Source organism: Arachis stenosperma, chromosome 7 (assembly GCF_014773155.1).
Source record: "Arachis stenosperma cultivar V10309 chromosome 7, arast.V10309.gnm1.PFL2, whole genome shotgun sequence".
NCBI classification, from domain to species: Eukaryota; Viridiplantae; Streptophyta; class Magnoliopsida; order Fabales; family Fabaceae; genus Arachis; species Arachis stenosperma.
The window spans coordinates 385388-408439 of record NC_080383.1 but is presented as its reverse complement, the minus strand read 5'-3'; the positions used below and the strand labels follow the sequence as shown (position 1 = coordinate 408439).

The following is a 23052-nucleotide window of genomic DNA, read 5'->3' as shown; positions in this document are numbered from 1 at the left end:
TAAGCAATGACAATGTATAATTTATATGCATTCATTTTTCATAGAGTTGCAAAATGAAAGCATACTCCAATGACCAATCCATATTCCATACAAGGCTATAGGCTATAGTAAAACTACAAATCCCAACATCAGGGGAATTTTACTCGACTAAACGAGCTTAAACAATCAACAATTAAAAGTAAAGTCTAGGAGCTAGCCATCAACAAAAAGTTATATAGCTTTGGTTCTGCTAATAATGTATGTATGTAGCTATATACCCATCCAATCAAAAAAATATAGCTATGTCTATAATTCCAAAATAGCTTGCTCCAATCCAACACCAAACCTTTTTAAGTGCTGCAAGTCATTACATTGTCCTCTAGTCCTGCCACATTGATCTGCTCCTCAGTGTTCACAATAGCTGAATCACCAGCACCCTTTCTGCGCTTGTGTGGCTGATTCAAATCATTGTCCTTGATCTCCTCTAGGACATTCTCACCTGAATCACAAGGCTTTGAAACTTCTGTCCCATCATCATCATTCACAGTCTCTATATTTTCATCATTTTTGTCATTGGACACTTCAGAACTCTCTTCCATCTCAGCCTCGCGGAGGAGGGTTTCTATCGCGCTCATCATGTGTCTGTTAACCTATTGCAAAGGCCAGAAACAGCATAAATACAATCACAAGATCACATACAAACTGTAAATTGCATATTTATGAATGCTTCTCTTTAGAAGATTTATTTCTAAATGTGAACACCACCTAATTAAACTTGCCCACTCTCTATTGAATCTCATTTCAAAGAAGGCCTAAGATTTTTCGGTGACTTTGGGTTAACAGAAAATAAAACATATTAAGGGTTGGATTTGAAGTTATCCACATTTGGTGCCAATATAAAACAAGAAGCAACAGGTAGTCAATGGCAATAACATCCACCTTCCTAATTAAAATAGTTTGGGGGTAAAACCAAATTGAAGCTTTCCCAAATACCATGCTCAGACAATTAGAAAGAGACATGATGTATACCTCTAGGTTCTGAAGAAATTCAGCTATGTCAATTGAACATGAAGGGCATTTCATAACATTCTTCTGTGCTCGCAAGGTGCGCCCACCTTCGCTTCCTCTCTTTCTGATAAAGCTTTTGCCAGAAAAGGCACCCTCCAAACAGGATTTGCAGAAGTTGTGGCCACAAGGAGTTGTCACAGGGACACTCAACACCTTGCGACACAAGAGGCAAGCAAACTCTGCAAAATTGATGAAGCAAGAAGCAAAATTATATCAACTTAAGAATCTCATACATAGTAATAACTGCAAAGGCATCAAATCAACGTGGTTTAAGAGATGGTTAAAGTCTTTATAGGAAAGTCCAAGGCAACATGTACCTTTCATAAGCCTATCTCTCACTGGCTTGGTCTTGACTTTTCGTACAATTTTTATCTTTTCTGATATCCCATTTTCACACCTTATAGCATCCATTTTCTTGCTTGGTGGTGGGGGTCTCTTCCACATCCAGCTTTCCTTTTCCTCCTGAAATGTATAAACAATAAAGGTGGAATTAAATTCAATGGAACAAAGAATATGCAAAATATCTAGGGCAAAACAAGTGATGATTATCTTGTCTTAAACCTAGTAACCTAGTAGAAAGAAGGGGCAAATGAATCAATACCTCATAATGCAATAACATTTAAAATTTTAGATACAAGAAAAATAAACAGACCATAGTTTTGTACAACACCACTTACATCATAATCCCATGCTGCAGCTTTCTTCCTTTCAGTTACATCAATTGCCCCCTTCAACTCTTTAACCACTGGAAGTGGGCGTGGACGGTCTCCATGTTCATCACTGCAGATGAATGACCCAAATAAGTTCAAGATTGCATGTATATGCGCTCACACAAAGACACACATTGATACAAGGAACCAACCTTGTCCATGGAGCTGGTTCATTGTCACATCTAACAAACAAATATCTGCAAACCAAGCAACCCTAACCCAAAAAGAGGACTCTTGAGGATCATTTTGGAGAAAGTTAATCAATTCAATAGGAAAAAATGTTAGGATCTATTAAATGTAATTAATTACAAGGATTTCCTAGTATCTTACTTGTATTCCCTTCTTACGCCAGCATTTCTCTATTCTATAAACTCCATCATACCTCACTCCGAATTGGGGTGCATAAGCAGATCGTTTTTCCTTGTGGGACCTGACAAAGATAGAGAACGTGAACAAGGCAAAAATATTTACACAGAAGCACGAGACTCAGATGAAAGGCAAGACAATCCAAAAATATGAGCAAGCACGAGAATCAACTAAAAAATTAAACAGACTAAACCATTCATATTCACACAGTACATCAACACAAATTAGAAGGAAACTTTTGGAGAAGAAATAAAAGCCAAGGCAATGAAATAAATTGATTTTATTGCATATAAGCATAAATAGATTTGGAATAATAAAGAAGCAATGTGGATATCTTCTGGCAAAGGCGTGCATAGATTTGGTCAATCAATTACATGTGATGAAGGGGAATGATTATAAAAATGATTGACATAACTGACCTCACAACCCTAACAGGATAACCTTGTTGGCAACTGACTCTGAGGGCCTCATTCATGTTGTCAAACTTCTGGTCAAATGAATGTGTTTTGTTGGTGCGTTTGTTGCCACTAAGGTCCTTTCCACCACTGCATACAAAACAACCACAAAGAAAATCAATCAACAGCAACAGCAACAGAGACATAGAAAACAAGCAACAGAGTATGCAAAGCAGTTAGTTACCTTCCAGTGTAGAGGAACCACTCTCCATGATCCTCGTCATCAACATAGCCACCTGAAAGTGCTACAGACTGAGCACCAAAACCCTTTTGACCAGCAATGCCCGCAACATGAGGGAAATGGGCGCCCCACTGCCTGCAATCCATTCTGTCCTCCCAAGTATCCCCAACAAGAACCCCACGATTGTTCCTGGGATCATACTCAGCAGTGATTGGACCCAAAAAATCCGAAGGGATCGTCACAAAAATCTTACCACTGCACGCGTTGGCCTTGCCAGTCTTCTTCGCCCGCTCAGTGGTGAAGCAAGTGTCTGGAAGCTCGTCATTTTTTCGAGAAACATACACCTTGGGCTGCGCCACCGCACCCACCATCCCCGTGGCCTTCATCTGCCTCGCCAAACGGATCGCAATGGCCAGCTGGTCGTTAATCCGAGGGTTTTCGGCCATCTTAGGTGGGATCTGACTGCGACAATTCGCACAGGTCCTCTTTGCCTGCCCAATCCACTTCTGGAAGCACTTCAAACAAAAGTTGTGACCACACGGCGTCTGTACACCCAACCAAAAAAAAAATCAGCTCCGAAAAATTGAATGGTGTGAACATTGACATGAGGAAGCAATCCAGAACAGAACAAACTAACCGTCACGGGTCTCTCTGGCAACTGCATGCAGATTGAGCAGTTCAGACTCCCATCGAAGATGTCCTTCTCTGCTTTGCCATTCTCCGCTGCTGCTAGTGGCTTGGAGGAGCGAGAAACGAGCTCCTGTCTCTTCTTTGCCTTCTCCTCGTCAGTGAGCGAGGTGTCTCCCTGAATCGCCCGGATCGCCGCCACTAAGCTGTCAGAGTTTCCGGCAACGGCGGGAGCCGATGCTTGAACAGGGGCAGGATCGGCACAGTCAGGGCACTCCCAAGTGCTGACCTCGGCCATGGTAGGAGGGCCGGTGCCGGCGGGGAGACATGGCTGGTGCCACGGGGTATGGCAGGTCCGGCACGTGAGGCACTCGTGCGGTGGTGGTTTCTGCTTGCAGAGCATGCAGGCACCGTCGGAGTCGCACGGAAGTGCCTTGGAGTGGGCCATGTAGTGGTGTGTGACTGGCGAAAGAAAATAGTAGCGGGTGAAGAGAGAGAGTGTGAGAGACAGTGAGAAAAAGACGGGATTTTATATTGTTGGGAAGGGAAGGGACTCTACTCTAATATTTACTATTTAGTATCATCCATTTTGGCGTACAAAGGAGGAGGGAACATTCTTTTTAAATTTTTATCCAATTTTCGCCTTTCCCTCTACTCTTGTTTTTTATTTTTATTTTTTGTCTTTTTCTTCTCTTTTTTCCAATAAAATATTGGTAACTTGCAAGATTGACTCATTGTGAAATGAATATGAATATGCACTACTAGATGGGGATATTCTTTTGTAAATAAATATCATACTTACTGGTATATATATTTTCATTATATTTATGTTTATGATTTTGCATTTTGTTTCTTACCTTAAGAATTTAATGCCATGTACAACAAAAAGTTCTCAACAAACTAGATATTCACAACTTTTTCAGGTAAGTTGTTAAAATAAATTATTTGTTTTTTAATATTATCAAAATATAAATTTTATATATTAAATACATAAATATATTTTTTATTTCTATAAAAACTGCTATTGGAGTACAATAAATTATGATTTAGACGTAAATTACTGTAGAAGAATAGCGATTGAGTTACGTGTGAAAATAAATTACTACACTCCTCCAACAATTTTTTATATAATACTTGCCTATATAAAAGCTATCATACCGCTTAAAAGGTGTAGCTATTTTTTCAACACAAACCGTTACACTTTTATCGTGATTTATGTTTAAATCATAATCCATCGTACTTCTATCACAGTTTTTATAGAAATAAAAAATATATATTTATAGCTTCAATGTATAAATGTTATATTTTAATAATAATAATAATAATAATAATATTAGTCACCAAAAAAATATTCTAATAATATTAAAAGATAAACAATTTATTTTAATAACTTACCCATCTTTTCACACAAAATAAATTCAACTAGATCCAAAAGAGATCGCATGAAGCAACCAAACAAGAGAAATTTGCAATGAAATTTACATGGATTTTGAAGGTAAAATACTAAGGGCTTTTTTGAATAAGTTTCTGCGAAAAATTTTTTTAGATTTATCTTTTTTTAAAAATCTTATGAAAAAATAAAAGTAATTTTATGTTTGGATTTTATATTTTTATTTTTAATATTGGATTAACAATTATATTTTTTTAAATTGTGAACTGCTGTGATTTTGTCCGATCTTTAAGAAATACAGAAATCTCGGATCATTCAATTTTCAGGTACAAAAATCAGATCCTCCAATCCTCCGATTTGTGTTTAAAAAATTTTGGAGTACACAAATCCAACCGTTTGATTTGTATTTTCCAAAAATTTTTTTGTTTTTTAAACACAAATCGGATGTGTACCCTAAATTTTTTAAATTTTTTAAACACAAATCCGATGATCCGATTTATCTACTTTCCATAATTTAAAAAAATACTAAAAATTATAATATTAAAATATATCACTCATCTTATTTCAATATCTAAACTTTTTAACTTTTGGATATTTCATACAAAAAAATATTTTCATTTATTAATTATGTTTGAGTATAACAATATGAAAAATACTTTTTTGTTTATTTATTATATGAAAAACATCTTTTTTAAAAGAAAAAAATTTTAAAAAAATATAAATTACAGTTTCTCAAAAAAAAAAATTTCTAATACTTCTACTTTGACTACTAGAAATTTGTCCAATACATTAAAAAAATTTTATTAAAAGAATATTTTTTTATCAAGATAATGACACTCAAACATGTACTAAAATTAATATAATTTGTTTTAAATTCAACTATATTAAAATATGATAAGAAACTAGATTGATAAATTAAAAATAATAATAAAAAACAATAAATTTTAATTTCATATATATATATATATATATATATATATGCGCATTTTATACGGGGCAAAAGAAATTATGTTGCAAGAGATATTTTTAATTTTTTTTTTATTACTTATCTCAGAGATTGTCTTTGATTCGTTGAGGGAAAAAATAATTTGGATTTGACTACTAATAAGTGTCATTTATCTCTAATTTAATTCTCATTAACACAAATATTAATATAGAAAACCAACGTAAAATCTCCAACAGTAGAGTGGCTGTGAAAATACTAAATAGTTTTAACATATTTGAACAATACCATATAGAATTAAAGCTTTGCAAAATTAGTAAATTTTTAGCCATAAAATGTTAAGATTTTTTTCCCTCTTTACCTATAGACTTGCCTTTTATGACAATAAATCTATTGACCCATCTTAATTACAATGTACCTAATTCTATGTCATCAGTTGGACTAGTGGAGCAATTATCTGAAATAAGATATATTGTAATAATAGAGTTAATAATGAATTTGGTTCCTCAATTTATATATTAATTTTAATTTAGTTTCTGAAATTTTAATTATCTTATTTAACAGTTTACAAATATAATTTATATTAATTTACGAGATAATTTACCATATACAGACGTTAATGTAAATACTAACATAGACAGTCAAATTTTATTTTAAAATTTGTAAAATAACGTTTTTTTAATTTTAATGCTCAAATAGTCCCAAATGATGACATATTACTTGTTGTGGGAGGAAAAATATCAATATAGCACCACTTACGATTTTATTTTATGGGTTATTTGAGTGTTAAAATTAAAACGATATTATTTTATAGTGTGCGTGACATCTAACTATCCATCTCAACGTTCTATTAATATTTGTGCGTCAAAAATTATCTCAAGAACTAATATAAATCATATTTATAAAGTTTGAAAACCAAATAAAAACAATTAAAACTTTAAAGATTAAATTAAAATTTCTGTATAAATTTAGAAATTAAATTAAATATTATCTCGTAATTATAATAATAAATGGCAAAAGTTCTACAAATTTATAAGACATTAAATTTATAAATAGTGTTCAAATCTGAGCAGATTTAGAAGCAAATATAATAGGATTTTTTTTTTACAAACAGTAATTAAATATATATTAGAATTAATTTAAATAAAATTTCTAAAGGTCAATCTTGAATATCCTTATTAAATTTTATAACATAATATCATGAAATAATTTTAAAATAATTATGTATATTGATTTAAATAGGTTATAAAAGCAACTACTTCCTTTGAATAAACTAGTAATATCTTATTATTTTGAAAGTTGCGTTTTTCAGTTTATGGAAAGTAGTAAATGTGTGGGATAGCAATTGACAGAAAATAAATATTTCATATTTTCACATTTATGGGATATGAAAAATTATTTCTTTACTAAAATGGTAATGGATAATAGATAGAAGATAGTTTTGTTTGTTGTTGTTGTTGTTGTGACGAAAATGATGAGTTGTTAATTACTCTAAAGTGAATATTATTACGGTTTGAGTTGACAATATATTTAAATTATTCTTCATTAATTAATCGGATATTGAATACTCTACGAAACTAAAAATCTACTTGATATATGAAAAATATTATGGCAGTTTAGATAAACAATTTAAATAAGCTCTTTTAAAAAAAGATTAAAGTATAAGGACTTTTATTAATAGCAGTTTATAAATAAGTTATTTTGTATTTGAATTTTTAGTTATAAAAATACTTATTTTAAAGTTGTAGCGTTTGAATAAATAACTCAAAAAATACAATTTTTGTCACAAAAAATAGATATTAAAATAATGATGATAACAAATACTTTTCAATATTAAATGTTAATTTTCTATAACCTAATCATTAAAATTACAATTATTTAGGCAATTAATTCTTTATTTGTTCTTTTATGTGGTAAATAGTAATAAAATTTTAATTCACAATAATTTTGATGACAATGCCAAAGAAATTATTGTGTAGTTAGTGTTTGTTATTTTATTGTGTATGATATAGTAGATAAAAATAAAAAATAAATGTAAAATGTGTGTCAATGTATATTTTGTTATGTTTTTTATGTTTTTTACTTCTATTAGAATTCTCTCATCTTTTTATTGGGATAAAAAACTTGCTATAAGTCTATAACTAACTATAAAAATAATAGCAGCTATATAAAAATAAAATCACATGGAAAAAATAAAATTAATACTGAGATTTTATACCACACACAATGTTAAATACAAATTTAATATTAAAAATAGAGTGATAAAATAATTAAAAAATGGAAGGAATATATGCATAAGTGGTTCAGATGGAACATTGTTTTAAAATTGGTGGAGGGTCAATATTTTCAGCAGATAAATCATTACATGAAAATGATATGGAAGGCCAATATTTCTAGCAGATGAAACCTTGGGTGAAAATGTTGGTGGGAGCCAGTATTTTCAGTAATTTTTTATAAAGCCAAAAATAAAAGTAGATTTTTTCTGTTTTGAGGTCTTTTCAAAGAAATGATAGAATGACTTATCATCGAGGAGGAGAAGTCATATATTTCTACTTCTTTAAAAAATTATAAATTAACCCTTCAAAAAGTTAAATTTTTTTTTAAATAGTGGCAAATATACGTACTGTTACTTCATAATTCAAAAGTCAGAAAAAATAGCTTCTATTACTTTTCAAACGGGCTCTATATACCTTATAATTATGTAATAAAATACAGTAAGTACCTGGTCGAAAAAATGCAGAAAAAATCAACGAGTGGTGTATGAACTTGCCATTAATGAAACCTGTCAAAGTTCAGAAAACCATACCTGAATGTCACTTATTACAATATGGATTTAGTTTCCAAATAATGCCCTTTATCAAAAACGGTTTTAGTTAACAACTGTTTTTAGGATAGTTGTTAAAAGAGGAAATAACAAAGTAGTTTTTTTTTTTATTGTTTTGAAAATACTTGTTAACTAATTAAAATTAACTCATCTAATTATATATCATTACATCCACAAAGTATAACAAACTTTTACTCATACAACTTCAATTATCTTTAAAAAAGATTTACATAGACAAAAAAAGGTTATGAAGAAAACACATTGCAATTGTCGCGACAAACTATAATCAAAGGAATATTTAATAGAAAATTAAACAAATTTGTCAAAAAAAAAACAGCTTTAGGAAAATACGTGACAAATATTATATCTCCAGTAATACTGCATCTAAAACAGCTTTCAAATCATGCAGCACAGGATTAAGAATCAGATCAATTTCATTTTAGATATTAATGAATAACAACATACCAACCTCAAATAGACAAAGAAATTGAGGCACATAGTGATAATCGAAAGCACCAGGCTTTATTATCACTGATGAACAAACATTCTTGTAAGTGGCAAAATAATCTGAGTATCAATTAACATATAACACCGTTGGTGTGTAAAAACTAAAAAGGTTTGTCAATGAAAGAGTCGAGGGCACGGATTTGCTAATTGTTACACATTTTATGCCGTGGATAATGTTGCTCTCGCTAAAATTAACTATACTTATTGAATATAGTGGATTATTATAGGACTTTGGTTCGTAGTTCTTTTTCCTATGATTATGGATATATTTTTTTTTTTACGTTAAGATTTTAAAGGTGTAATTTATATTTCTGGTATAATAGATATATATCATTATTTATATATAAGTTTGCATACACAGGTTTTTGTAATTTCGCTTCTACTTTGGTTTGGATTGCTGTGTTTCCTAATACTTCAAGTTTTAGGTATCGTTGTTATTTAAAAAAAAAAAAATCCTAAAAACAGCAGCACTTAAACCAAAACAGATCAAAAGGACATGAACATTTAATTACACCCTTGGATTTTTGAACATCGACATTCACGGTAAACACGCGACGTAGATTTATTCTGAATGTGATTGGCTATCAGACTTTTGCAAGTTGGTGCATAGCGACATTTTTATTTATTTATTTGCAGTTTTTGTGGATTTTTTAATTTTTCATTTTTTTAACTTATTTGAGGAGAATCTTTTGTCTTCATCTTAGTTTTAAATTAAATTTTCAGTCACTAATACAAGTTTTTTTTATTCTTCACTAACAGCATAGTATTCACTTTTTCTTTTGTTTTTTGCTGATAAGAAAGCTAATTTTCTAAACTAAAGTGAAATTAAAATTAACATATATTTTCACGTTTGATTTAACATATTAAAGTAAAATTAAATGTTCGCCTATTGGTGTGGAGGGCTGGAGGCCAAGTAATTGAGGGGTGGATAAGAGGGTTAAGTCACAAGTGCTATAAACTTGATTGAAGCATAAAGTGCACAAAACGAAATGAAACTAAACTGGTTTCTGGCTATGTTAAAACAATAAGAAGATCAGTGAGGCAGGTTTTCATTTTCCATGTTAAAAAGAATGAACACTTAACTATATTCCTGTTATCATTACATTATTCACTATATATACTAAAAAAGAATATAATGGTTTTACAAAAGAATTCAATGATATATCATATGTAGAAGTAAGTAGATGGATCAGTTGCATTTGTTGTGTCTTTGCAAAGAATAGAGCGGGCTTCAATCACTGAGCGAGGAGGCTCAATATCCTTCTCATGCAATGCATTTCCTCGCAGTCTTTGCATCTGGGAAGCAAATGTGTCATCCAATATCTACAAACAAAGTCAAACACTTTTATCAGTTATTCAGTCTCAGTTACATTATTATAATAAAAACATAGTATGTAGTTAGTAGTTAAAGGATTGAGTTACCCCCAGAGCATAGCAAGACCCATTGTACCATATCCTGTTTTCCTTCCTTCCTTCCAGAAACTTTAAAACAATCTAGCACAATTAATTAAAGTAGGGGCTTTAGACTTCAATTTATACATGAGTAGTCATGTCAAATGTGAGTTGTCAACACATGAATAAACCTTTCTGGTTGCTTACCTGTCCCATCCTATCCCATAATCCGCGGCAAATTGCTATAAAGATCTGGCTAGTAAAGACCTCATGCAGGTTGGATATGAAGTCAATGAGTTGTGAATTGAGCAGTTGCATTCTTTCACGCACTTCTGCCTCTCCATCTGCTTCTTTTGTTTCCTCAAGAATCTTCTTCAGACGTGTGCTTCGATTAGCTTGCAACTGAACAGTTTAAAATGTCAATTGTTGAGGTTTACTTTACGGCATCAATGTTCTATGCTATAGGATCACTTATGAACTGGATATTCTGAAAAATCTTACATTGTTGACGAGATTCCCTATTATTGCTTGCAAATAAGTTTTGTATTTGGTTCTCAAGAGAACGGTTATTCCATTCATTTGCTCCCCAAACAATGTTTTCTTATCTCCCATGACAGGTAGACAGGATGCCCATGACTTTAGGATGTCTTCCACTCTACAGTGTAGGACATCAAGAATCCTCTTGATGGTGTTAAAGAATATTCCCAACTGATAAAAAAAATCAAGCATTAAGATTTCTTTCTAAAGGTATAATTAAACAAATTGTAGACAGAAACAACCAAAACTAAGAGTATTCAAACTGAGTTTAAGTTCCGGGGAGGGTATGGACAAATTTATAAGCACACATAGAACTTACTTGATTAGGAAGCAAGTTGACAGTAGTTGATTGTCTTCTTGCTAGCTTTTGGACTTGCAAATGAAGCCTCTTCGGTATGCTGTCTTTCAAAGGGGTTAAGATATCACTGTATTGTTTCTCAAGGGATTTCATGATTGCTCTCTCTATATTTGCCACAGCCTTCAAAATATAATCCGAAAAAAATATGCAGAATCAAGGGATTATGTGAGTGAGACAGAAATGATTCCAAAGAGATCTTAAATGCAAATGGCTTTATAGGATTTTTGGTGTTTAGAACCTTACATTTTCCAAGTAAAGTGAGTATTGAGGCCATCTATTGATTACCACTTCATATAGGATAAGGTTGTCTTTGATCTTCTCATACATTTGCTCTGCAAACGGGGATGTTGAATGGTTGGTGATTACTCCAGACCATGGCACCTGTATGTTTTTGATTGTATTAAAGACGCTCATTTCATTGCTAAATGTTGTTGTATGGTTTCCTTAGTCATTCATAATTCATAAAGTAACTAAAGAATTGCTACCTTTTCTGCTTTACAACAATCAAGTAAACTGAGTTGCATATCCTGGATCCACACCATGATGTAATTGTGGAACAAATTTCTGGAGTCTACACCCCCCTGCACAGGACTAAAACAGACATAAAGAATGTTGCATGTGAGAGAAATGATATTGCAATTTATGGAGGTTTCAAATGCTGTTTACTATTGTACTTGTAAGTGCACTGCCAGAGAAGTTTCTTAGATAAACCTTATGTTCCACGACTCAAGGTGCCGTTCAAAGTCAGCAGTTGCAGTTAGAAGCTCATTCACATGCGCCTGTGGACAAGATGGTGGCCATGCAGAAAGAAAAGTTCTCAGCCTGTTACACAGCTCAGTGCTGTAAACGGCTGCTGTGATGTTTGTCAGGTCAATTGAACTGAAAATTGGAGTACAGATGTCAGAAATTTTATTAAGTAATCAAAAGAAATTATTGCTCGGGAGTAAATATGGCTATAGTTTAAGAAGAGAAACGATGAAGAATAATTGTCTCAAAAGGCACGAGATAAAATTCCGATAAACCAAGAGAAACCTGTGCAAAATCTAGTCAGTACCATAAAGAAACATTTCCAAATAGTAGTACAAGAATGGAAAAATAGGAAAGAAAATGTACTGTTGATTAGTTTCTGTTAAGAAATTAGATGAATACCTAGGAAATATATGCTGGCCGTTGATCGTATGCTGGCTGTGGATCTCTATATCTGCTTGAATTTCATTTCTTATAGAAACACAAAGGTTTTTCATCTTTAGGTATGCAGTTGAGATGGTGATGGTATCCATTAGGTAACCCTCAGTGGTGCTTGACACAAACTCGTCGGTCTCCATCATGTGTTTTCTACACCTTTTTCTTGCAGCAGTCTGTCAACGAAAAAGAGTTATTTAATGTATTAATATTGCATAAACGATCCAGAAAGGCATTTTACTTTTGTATGAGCTGTTATTTTAATCTTTGTATACTATATTATCTAACTTATTGGCCTGAGAAAGAGCTGTAAGGATACAACTTCCATGGGAAAGCAAGCTTCATACAGAGTTTGCTGTTCAAGGATAGTGCTGAATCTTATTCATGAATAAATGCTTGAATTCACACAAAGGCTAAAAGAGCATCAGTCTTCAATAATAATGACATATACAATTACCTGCAAATAGTTTCTTAGAATAGTTTGAGCATCTAGAGATAGTATATCATGAAGACTGCTGTAGACTTGTATGGCAGGATACAGAGCTGGTGCTGCAGAACAGGATGCTGGACCAAAATGCTCAGTTAAACCTGATGGTGAGCTCTCATCAAGTGATTTATAATTCTCGAAAACTGTAGCCAGAAGACTTTCTATTTGAGTTTCACAGTCCAAAAGTAGGCTTCTCTGTGAAAATGGATTAAGAAATTGTTAACTGATTCTCCATTTACAAACAGGAGGTTACATTATAACAATGTTATAAACTGTAAATTAGTTAGGATCAATATTAGATGAAAAGAAATGAAGAACTTCTGTCTAGGAGGATATATTATTCTTCCCCAAAGCATTTCCGCTGTGCGCAATTACAATATATATTTTTTTTATGTAATAGTTTGCATAAACCCTCTCAACCACCTATGTCATTTCAAGGATTTCTAATGAATGCCAGTAAACCAGACTAACTTAAATCATATAAGTGCTTGCTCATTGTTGAAACTTGAGAGAATTTTTACCTCCTGCCTGGTCAGTCTCCTCTCACTTCTGGCCTTTATTAAGGGTTCAAGCAACTCTTTCACAAGCTCCAGGCAGTCCTTGGTTGGAGTTGCCACATTCATTACATGTAATAGATATCTACAAGAGATTGGCGGTAAGCAAAACTGATTTGAGAAATAATGAGAAGAAAAGAGTAACTTAGCTAACTGTATGTGGGTACCTCAATTTGGCATAAGAGTCAGAAACTCCATAGTAGTCTGCAAATGTTTCTAACAACCACTTCCATGGCCCATCCAGTCGCAAGTTTCTGCAGTGGAAATGCTGTGCACGCATAGCACCCTCCAACAATAAATCATAAGCTTGAGTTTCCACCACAGTTGAACTCTGCAACAAGAAATAAATTAATATGAGACTGGCCAGAAGTAGCTAGAATTGACCATCTTGGTTGTTACTAGCCAAAAGACAATCATATGATTAAAATCATGTTGTCCTGTTTGAAAAAATTCCAACTAGTAATGGTATGAGCAAAGTTAAAAATATTTTCTCGTTTGATAAGTACACTGAAACCTCGGTCACATAGAACAGATATGTATGATTCTTGATAATAAATCTCAGAGAGGGAAAATTCCGATTTGATTCCTTAATAACTTTAAAGATATATTCTACTAATAACTGTTATGTCCTTTTCTCAATGCAATTCTTATCTTAATATTATTCATTCTTCTTTCATCAGTGAACTTAAAAACTTCTGTTTGGTAGAGTTAGAACCTTTATTTGATTGTTTTCATCACTTGTCATTGTGCTGCTAATGGAAAGCTGAATCTTGCCAACACATTCTTGTTCATCATGATATATTGGCCACCATCGAATTTTGTCACTCTGCATACAGATACATTACATGTCATGTATGTGGGTGGTGTAAAACAGAAGAATAATATTTACAGATGACATAGCAATAGCGAGCTTACAGGATTATCACTGAGGGATGAAATTGGGATTCTGGCTTGACCATGGACTGCCTTTTTTGAATCTTGGACTTCAACAACTAGGACATCCCCTTGGTTCTCTGGGAAACTGAATTTACATGCCAGTGTAAGATCTTTTAACATTATTGATAACATTACATGTACTATGAGCTGAAAATCTCCAGATCAAGCATAGAAATACATTACTGCATACTGGTATCAGAAGTCAGAGCATAATTATTATTGTATGATTTTTAACTATTCAGATTAATCAATCCAACAAAGTTTCTTTATCAGTTGTCATGATTCTAGATCCTGCTAAGATGCATTTGCAAAACATTCATAGACTACAATATTTCGCTAGTTTCCTAACAGTAGGACAATTACAAACATTTGTCCCAATTAATCAAGAAAAAAAAAAATCAAACTTACAAATCATGGTAGTCTCCAGTTCCAGGGTGTAGAAAAATTGCAGAACTTGGCTCTGCTTCATTTGCTTCTGATGTACTCTGAAGTTGGATTAAGCAAGATAGTGGCTCTACAAGAACAAGAAGGGGAGCGTCAACTCATTATGCAATAGTAGGGTTAATGTACTTACACGCACGAACATAATAATTTAGAAAGCTCAAGTATTCAGTGGAGGGTAAAGAATGATTCCTAAATGCTTAATGTTTAGCAAACATTAAGCATTTAGGAGTCATGCAAACATTAAGCATTTAGGAATCATTCTTTTCCAAGAGATATCTATCAGTTTAGCAAACAGTGTCCATCTTCAGGCCAAGAGATATCTAAACTGTAGAGTGAGAATAGTAATAGAAATCTTCCAGAAGAAGTACTAACCTTCTAATCCCATTGAGGATGAGGCTGACTTCATAGAATTTATGCCACTTTTCACGAATGATGAAACATGTCGGACGTATTCCATCCCAGCTTGTATGTAGATTGAACCTCTCTGTGAACTAGTGATTTGAAGTTTGCGTCTTGGTATAATGCGAAGTTTCCTCACTGCATTTATTCATATAGCACATCAGGTGATATGATTCTGAATTGCAATGTTGGAAGAGGATCAATATCATGAATGCATAATTGGATAAGTGAACTATATGATTCTGCTTAGATGTATAATTACCTTCCACTCTTATTTTTCCTACAACCTTCTTCATCTTCAGGGGAAATGTTTGTTCTGAATTCCTTGCATTTATGCCTTCAGTTGGTTTTACTTTTACACCTCGAGGTTGCAACAAGAAGTCATGCAATCTATAGAATTCAAGGGACAAGATAAATGATTGAGGGCGAAAGATGAAGGCACTGAAGCGTAAATTTTAAAATGAAATGGAACCCACCCAAAGGCACTTCGAAGAGCCAGGCACTCGTCTTTCAAAAACTCTGGTGCCTCAGTGCAGCCTCTTGCCCATGCTTGCAGGCACAAGCGTATGCAGGCATCATAAGTGATAAGGGTTTGCCAGGCATATTGACTATTGCAACTGCTGAAATAACATGGAAAGGAACAGTGTACATTAGGCCCAGATTTTCAAAGCATTAATCTGGGTACGAATCTCAGGTTTGTTTTACTTGAATAAGAGTTCCTACTCGGCTAAAAAAATCAAGGTTTGTTTCAAAATAAGGTAATGATGTGTGTTTGTATTTTACTTTGCTGATATATAAAGTTTTAGATAAGTGCATGAAGTTAAGGTTGACAGCACCTGGTGTTGTAATATGCTAAATGAGGTCTTTCAGTGTCCTCTGTGATAGTTCTGTCTAGTCTGCACAGTTAAGCATCAAATGGACAATGTAATTCGGAAGGAAAGACAAGGGAAAAAATGGAAAGAAAGAGGGGCAATTGAAGGCAGCCATAGATGGCAATAGAAGTACCTTTGAGCAAAGTCAGTGGTGGCTTTTACATTGCTGGGTTTTTGCTCAATTGAACATTCACTTCTCCCACCCACAGATTCTCTGGATGGCCAAGACTCATTTTGTTCATTCATTGGGGAGCCCTTGGAGAATCTCTCAAGTTGAGGTGGAAAATCAGCATCAATAATAGGAGGAGCACTTGGAGGAGTAGCAAACTCAACTGAATCATCAAGACAATTGAGACTGCGCAGGTGAACCTGCTTGTGAAGGTGAACTCCTCCTGCACCAGGTGTGAGCTTCTTTTGAACACCGAGAGTATTGGGAAGTTGAAGTGTCAGGTTCTGATTGGCCAGACCTTTCTTGAGGATGCCATTGGAGCGTTGGGGTTTCGGGAGTTTACATCCAAAGAGTTCATCCTCATCGTAGTAGTGTGAGACTGGCCTCTCCAAGTAATCCAAGTTGGTTGGAGCAGAGAGTTCTTCATCAGAAGAGTCGGCATCGTCGGGCAGTGAAACAGTGCTTTCATCCGTGTCATCCCCGACGGAAAAGGCAACGTTTCGAGGGGTGAGCAAGGCAGTATGGAACTTGAGCGGAGGGAGAACAGGAGAGTTGAGAACGGGAGATCTTGGGAATCTCTCACTGACAATTCTTCTCTCAGATAGAGGAGACCGTGCGGGAGCATCGGGCTCAGGCTTAGAGTCTTCCACTTGTGATCCCTGTGGATTGTGGAAAGAAGAAGATTCAAAATGAGACAAAGTAAAAGAGGAAAGCAGAAGGAATCGGAATCCACATAAAGAAAGAACAAGAATTCAAAATGCAAAGGCACACAAAGGAGGAGGAGCGAACCTGCTTGATCCATTGAATGGCGGTGTCGTCCAGACCTTCGGTGAACATCATGAGAGAGAGAGAGAATCAACTGTACAGAAGCAATTACTAGCAAGTCTCGAGATCGGGAGCAAGAGAGCGTGTATAGAAAGGAAGTAGCTCCCTACTAGCTCCACCTTATACGACTCACAACGGCTAGTTTCCATAATTCTCCATTTCAAACTAAGGAAACTTTTTTCCCCCAATAATTTAATTTAAAATACCCTTTGGACATCATTTTATACCACAAACCCAAGCCTAAATATTTCATTCATTTTTCTCTTCCCGTTTTTTCCTCCTGTGCTATAGTAGCTTAATTAATTATGAATAACAAAGTTGAAGGAAACGGGAATTCCAGCAATGAATGCTCGATCTCCCTAAGAAGCTTCTAAATTAATATTCTTGCATAAAATAAATGTACACTACTAGTTGGTTGTGCATGTGTTATTAATGAACTCTATAACTTTTTTTAACCATGAAATTAAACATTAACATGTTTATGTCTACTAGTGCAGTATGTAATTTTGAGTAGTGGAGAGGCCATATTTTGCTATCGTTGACAAATAAATTGAAAAATCAAATGCAGCAGCAGCCGGAGTTGGTTCTATCTACGAAGGCGACAAACGCATATGGTATACCCGGTCAACCATGTGAGTGTACTCTGCTTTTTTGGAGTGAATTTCCTTTGTTTAGTTTAAGAAGAAAATTTTGAAACGATCTCTCTGAGGTAGAGTAACTAAATAAAAAACTAAAATGATTAAACATAGAGTGAGGAATAATTACCAACTCTATCTGAATTGTTCAACAGCGTATTCGTGAAAGTAATCTCCCACCTACTCGTTTCGTTTCAGCTTACTCCTCGTGCACGGCAGTCACTACTCACTCACCAACCAAATAATGTTTCTCTATTTAAACATTTCATACCTAGGCTGAATTGTTTAGGAAGGAAGATGGCTGGCAAGCAAAGTGTTTCCTCTGACCCCCTCAGCTGGGGCCTAGCAGCGGATTCACTCAAGGGCAGCCACTTTCATGAGGTCAAACGCATGGTGGCGGAGTACCGGAAGTCTACCCTATGCATGGGAGCAGGGGAGCCCCTAACCGTGTCGCAGGTGGCTGCCGTTGCCAAGCGTGAGTCTCAAGTCAAGGTGGAGCTCTCTGAGTCTGCGAGGGCAGGCGTCGAGGCCAGCTGCCAGTGGATCATGGACAGCGTTGAAAAAGGCATTACCATCTATGGTGTTACCACTGGCTTTGGTGCTGCCTCCAACAGAAAAACCGATCAGGGACTTGCCCTTCAGAAAGAGATGGTTAGGTGAGATTTTTCTGTTCTTGTTAATTAAATGATGGATGCATATATATGAATGCTTTGCTAATATTGTTCTTCTGGGTGATTTTTGCACAGGTTTTTGAATTGTGCAATATTTGGCCATGAAAGTGAGTTATCCCATACCCTGCCAAAATCAGCAACGAGAGCAGCAATGCTTGTGAGAGTCAACACCCTTCTTCAGGGGTACTCTGGCATCAGATTTGAAATCTTAGAAGCTATCACCAAACTCCTCAACAACAATGTCACCCCTGTATTGCCATTACGCGGTACCATTACTGCTTCTGGCGATCTGATTCCTCTCTCCTACATTGCTGCATTGCTAACTGGCCGGCAAAACTCCAAAGCCCTCGGACCCTCTGGAGAGTCCCTTGATGCAAAGGAAGCTTTCCATTTAGCAGGTCTGCATTCTGGGTTCTTTGAGCTGAAACCCAAAGAAGGACTTGCCCTCGTAAATGGCACCGCCGTGGGGTCTAGTGTAGCTTCTGTGGTGCTCTTTGAGGCAAACATCTTAGCTTTATTGTCTGAAATTTTGTCAGCAGTTTTCACCGAAGTTATGCAGGGGAATCCAGAATTTACACATCATTTGATACATAAGCTGAAGTACCATCCTGGCCAAATTGAAGCTGCTGCTATTATGGAGCACATCTTAGAGGGTAGCTCTTACATCAAACAAGCCAGAATGCAACAGCCAGATCCATTGCAGAAGCCTAAAAAAGATCGTTATGCTCTCCAAACTTCTCCTCAGTGGCTTGGTCCACAGATTGAAGTCATCAGGTATTCGACTAAATCAATTGAGAGGGAAATAAACTCTGTCAACGACAATCCTTTGATTGATGTCACTAGTAGCAAAGCTTTGAATGGTGGCAATTTTCAAGGCACCCCAATTGGAGTTTCGATGGATAATGCACGCTTAGCTGTTGCTTCAATTGGCAAACTCATCTTTGCCCAATTTACCGAGCTGGTCAATGACTCGTATAACAACGGTTTGCCATCGAATCTCTCTGTCGGCAGAAATCCGAGTCTGGATTATGGCTTTAAGGCATCTGAGGTTGCCATGGCTGCTTATTGCTCTGAACTTCAATATCTGGCAAACCCAGTAACCAACCACGTGCAAAGTGCTGAGCAACATAACCAAGATGTGAATTCCTTGGGGTTAATTTCTGCTTGGAAAACCGTAGAAGCTGTGGAGATATTGAAGCTAATGTGCTCCACGTATTTGGTTGCGCTTTGCCAAGCTATTGACTTGAGGCATTTGGAGGAAATTTTGAAGAGCACAATCAAGGATACTATAAGCGGAGTTGCAAAGAAGACATTAAGCACGGATTTGTTTGGATCATGTGAGAGAGATTTGCTCAAAGTAGTTGATAGAGAATATGTATTCTCCTATATTGATGATCCCTTCAATGTTAAGTATCCAGTGATGCCAAAATTGAAACAAATACTTTATGAGGAAGCACAAGCGAGTGCCATCAGCGGGAAGAAAAATGCGAGCGTAGTTTTTGAGGAAATTGGAGCTTTTGAGAATGAGTTGAAGAGTATGTTACCAAATGAGGTTGAAAGTGCAAGGGTGGCTTATGAGAATGGGAATCCAACAGTTCCAAATAGAATTGCAAAATGCAGATCATACCCTTTGTATAAGTTTGTGAGGGAAGAGCTCGGAATAGGGTTGCTCACCGGCGAGAAGACTGCCTCACCAGACAAAGAATTCGAGAAAGTATTTACAGCAATTTGTCAAGGAAAGATTTTTGACTCCATTCTAGACTGTCTCAAAGAATGGGACGGGGTTCCCGTTTCAGTTTTCTAGCTTTCCAGTTTGTACTTGTCACTAGTGTTGAATTTAGTTTAACTATCAAATAAAGAAATGTATGATTTTAATTTCTAATAGCAAGAAAATAAAAGTTGTTTCAAGTATGAAGAATTAGACAAAAAGAGAAGGTCAATCAATCTTGACGGATGAGAAGAGATAGTGGACAAAGTAGAAGGAGACGAGGAAGCCAATGGTGCCAGTGGCGAGCATGATTGCAAGTGCCATGAGAAGTGAATATCCAATATAAAGCATAGCGGAGACAGGTCCACTCAGACTCTGAAGGTCGAAAACCAGGTAGTTTATGGAGTACATGAAGACGTACAAACACACAGAACCCGATGCAAAGAATGCCTTCCACCACCACTTCCAATCTTCCACACACAGATGCATGTACGTCAGCACCACTGACACTTCTGCACACACCATCACCAGCAATAGCATTACTATCAATAAGAATCCAAACACGTAATAGAACCTGCCTAGCCATATACTCGACATGATAAAGAACAGCTCTATGAACAGGGTTCCAAATGGGAGGCTCCCTGCTCCCACTACCAGAATCCACGATGGATATTTTCCTCCTGGAATTTCCCTTGCAATCTGATTCGTTCTAACCGGATACTCGATTTCCTTCGCTCTCGTCCCCAGAAATCCTCCCACAAGGGTGAGCGGCACTGAGATGCAGAACCACAGGAAGAGCAGCTTAAAATACAAGGAAATGGGAATAGCGCCAGTGCTCTTGCTGCCCCACAACAGAAAGTTGATTGCAGTTAGAATCACGAAAGCAATTCCTGGAAAGAAGCATGCAGCAAACCACGAAATCCGCCACCACCCTTGCGTTGTTCCCTTGATGGTCCTCCACACTCGCACACTCACATATCCAGCGCCGATTCCCAAGAACAGATATAGAATTATCATCCCCGTTAGCAGCATCCCCCTAGAAGCTGGAGACATGAACCCAAACGCCGCAAACACAATGGTAACTGCAGCCATGCCAAGAATCTGGACCCCATCGCCAACCATCACGCACAGAAGCGTCGCGTGTTCAGGCTCCCTGAATACATCCCCCACAACTAGCTTCCATCCGGAGAGCTCCTCGTTTATTTGAGCTTGAGCCTCTTTGTCCAGTTCCTCGTACCTGGTCAAGTCCCTCCTCACGGTTCTCAAGAAGATCACGAAGACAATGCCGGCGAGGAAAAAGATGACCATGAGTGAGTTGAAGATGGAGAACCAGTGCACCCTATCACCATCCATCTTCAAATAAGCGTCCCATCGCGACGGCCATTTTATGTCGCTCTTGACAAACTCAACCTCGTAGGTGAATGATATCCTCTCGTTCTCACTGATTATTTGGTACTTGCTTAGGCCCGTGGGGCAAGTGATGGTGGAGATGTTATCATACATGTGAAGCTTTGTCATGAGTTGGGGATCGCGTTTGATGCTGCAGGGTGCCACTTGAAAGCCAACAATCTGATATCCCGGCGGGGATGATGGCTTGTCGTTGTTGTCAGGATCGGCGGCAATGACTCCCAGACCTCCCTCCCCGGTGCCAATAATTTCAAGATCGCCCCCTTGGTATTCATGGACCAAGACGGTGAACCTGAGATGGTTGATGATGTAGTCGGCGGTGGCGTCCGGGGGCGTGTAGCCGACGGGGAAGCCTGTCCACTGGATCTGAACCCCGTTTTGCATGGCAAACCTCATGGCAGGGAGATTGTCAAGGATCATGTTGACCTGATACAAATCGCGAGTTCTCTGTTTGAGGAGCTTGACTTCCTTTTCGTTCAAGGGAGGTGTAGTGCAGAGGTAGAGTGACTCGTTGATATTGATGCGGAAACGATAGGGAGAGTTGTCGATCTGATCTCCCATAAGAAGCTCTCCGATATTCTCAGCACTTTTCTTGATGCCGCCTCTGGGCTTGCAATAAGGGAGACTGTAGTAGCTGAATGGAAGCTCCGTCTCGATGGACGTCATTGAATTCACTTTCCCATATATCTCATCTCCATTTGAGTATGTGTGCATGTACGTTCCCGGCAGATAGAATCCATTCGTCCTTTCAACACAAACCCAAACCCAAACCCAAACCCAATTCCAGTACATTAACCACCCTTTTCTCACACTTGCTAACTCCATTTGCATTTCTTTCACATCACAACACCATCAATTCTGTAATACAAGACAATTATATATTAACATTCTAACCTGCTAAATCCACATATACGTATTCAATATTCTCTATCCATAAACTATAAAGTGTAATGTCGAAATTCTAAAATCTGATCCGTTAGTTGCGAACGAGAAATGAATATAAAAAACCGTTCTATATATGTATGTACACACAGTCGCATTTGATCCGGGATCATTTACAGCAAAAATCGTAGGAAGTAGCAAGAACAAACACAAATTTCAATGACAGAGAAAGAGACGTGAAAGGAAATATGACTAACCATGGAGTTTGGCGAAGGAGATCTCACACAGCAGATTATTAGAAGCTAAGTAAGAACAAAATCCAAAGCGAATTCACAACGAAGAACCATTGCAGGTTTGCAGCAACACAAAAGATGTCTGTATACGTGGATCAACACCACTTACGCTATCTTATTTAAATAAATAAAATTGTCTCTCCTAATTTTATGCTACTACTTGCCACGTATTTGTAATGCTTTTGAAAAAAATAAGACAGAAACTGGATTATTTATTTAGATCTTCTAAATAGTATACTTTCTTTGTCACC

At 36.2% G+C, this 23052-nt stretch overlaps 4 protein-coding genes across 5 annotated transcripts; 1 reads left to right on the top strand and 3 right to left on the bottom strand.

Moving 5' to 3' along the window:
* On the bottom strand, positions 1 to 3912 carry LOC130942130 (E3 ubiquitin-protein ligase ORTHRUS 2). The gene is made up of 9 exons (XM_057870828.1): positions 3397 to 3912; positions 2763 to 3304; positions 2543 to 2668; positions 2088 to 2187; positions 1910 to 1971; positions 1725 to 1827; positions 1365 to 1509; positions 1009 to 1226; positions 1 to 629 (listed from the first exon to the last, which is right to left on the bottom strand). Exons 1-9 carry the CDS (start codon positions 3832 to 3834, stop codon positions 330 to 332), a joined length of 2034 nt encoding a protein of 677 aa, XP_057726811.1. The 5' UTR covers positions 3835 to 3912; the 3' UTR covers positions 1 to 329.
* A 6154-nt stretch (positions 3913 to 10066) lies between these two features.
* Positions 10067 to 17824, bottom strand: LOC130941200 (uncharacterized). 2 transcript variants are annotated; one of them, XM_057869617.1, is made up of 21 exons: positions 17170 to 17824; positions 16345 to 17039; positions 16176 to 16235; positions 15816 to 15959; positions 15602 to 15729; positions 15313 to 15477; positions 14905 to 15010; positions 14476 to 14581; positions 14276 to 14386; positions 13728 to 13891; positions 13528 to 13645; positions 12977 to 13201; positions 12487 to 12695; positions 12049 to 12216; positions 11823 to 11928; positions 11581 to 11718; positions 11299 to 11457; positions 10944 to 11150; positions 10650 to 10844; positions 10473 to 10544; positions 10067 to 10373 (listed from the first exon to the last, which is right to left on the bottom strand). In XM_057869617.1, exons 1-21 carry the CDS (start codon positions 17218 to 17220, stop codon positions 10215 to 10217), a joined length of 3486 nt encoding a protein of 1161 aa, XP_057725600.1. In that variant the 5' UTR covers positions 17221 to 17824; the 3' UTR covers positions 10067 to 10214. The 2 variants fall into 2 exon arrangements, with proteins under 2 accessions (XP_057725600.1, XP_057725601.1); XM_057869618.1 differs by having other exon boundaries at positions 15816 to 15956.
* Positions 17802 to 20419, top strand: LOC130941201 (phenylalanine ammonia-lyase class 3-like). The gene is made up of 3 exons (XM_057869619.1): positions 17802 to 17837; positions 18039 to 18496; positions 18587 to 20419. The coding sequence occupies exons 1-3, from the start codon at positions 17817 to 17819 to the stop codon at positions 20313 to 20315; spliced, it is 2208 nt and encodes a 735-aa protein (XP_057725602.1). The 5' UTR covers positions 17802 to 17816; the 3' UTR covers positions 20316 to 20419.
* A 28-nt stretch (positions 20420 to 20447) lies between these two features.
* On the bottom strand, positions 20448 to 22975 carry LOC130941202 (transmembrane 9 superfamily member 12-like). Its single transcript, XM_057869620.1, has 2 exons — positions 22766 to 22975; positions 20448 to 22484 (listed from the first exon to the last, which is right to left on the bottom strand). The coding sequence occupies exon 2, from the start codon at positions 22455 to 22457 to the stop codon at positions 20448 to 20450; it is 2010 nt and encodes a 669-aa protein (XP_057725603.1). The 5' UTR covers positions 22458 to 22484; positions 22766 to 22975.
* Between the last annotated feature and the right edge of the window lie 77 nt (positions 22976 to 23052).

What these genes read in the sequence shown, in the direction of transcription:
- LOC130942130 (XM_057870828.1), bottom strand. Translation starts at nt 3,834, where the DNA reads ATGGCCCACTCCAAGGCACTTCCGTGCGACTCCGACGGTGCCTGCATG. An exon ending in TGCCAGAGAGACCCGTGACG is followed by an intron (nt 3,305 to 3,396) that starts GTTAGTTTGTTC and finishes TTGGGTGTACAG; the next exon opens with ACGCCGTGTGGTCACAACTT. An exon ending in GGCGTAAGAAGGGAATACAA is followed by an intron (nt 1,972 to 2,087) that starts GTAAGATACTAG and finishes TTTTTGGGTTAG; the next exon opens with GGTTGCTTGGTTTGCAGATA.
- LOC130941200 (XM_057869617.1), bottom strand. Translation starts at nt 17,220, where the DNA reads ATGATGTTCACCGAAGGTCTGGACGACACCGCCATTCAATGGATCAAG. An exon ending in CATCCCTCAGTGATAATCCT is followed by an intron (nt 14,387 to 14,475) that starts GTAAGCTCGCTA and finishes ATCTGTATGCAG; the next exon opens with AGTGACAAAATTCGATGGTG. An exon ending in ACTCACTTTACTTGGAAAAT is followed by an intron (nt 11,458 to 11,580) that starts GTAAGGTTCTAA and finishes TATATTTTGAAG; the next exon opens with GCTGTGGCAAATATAGAGAG.
- LOC130941201 (XM_057869619.1), top strand. Translation starts at nt 17,817, where the DNA reads ATGGTATACCCGGTCAACCAT. An exon ending in TGGTATACCCGGTCAACCAT is followed by an intron (nt 17,838 to 18,038) that starts GTGAGTGTACTC and finishes GTTTCGTTTCAG; the next exon opens with CTTACTCCTCGTGCACGGCA. An exon ending in CTTCAGAAAGAGATGGTTAG is followed by an intron (nt 18,497 to 18,586) that starts GTGAGATTTTTC and finishes ATTTTTGCACAG; the next exon opens with GTTTTTGAATTGTGCAATAT.
- LOC130941202 (XM_057869620.1), bottom strand. Translation starts at nt 22,457, where the DNA reads ATGCAAATGGAGTTAGCAAGTGTGAGAAAAGGGTGGTTAATGTACTGG.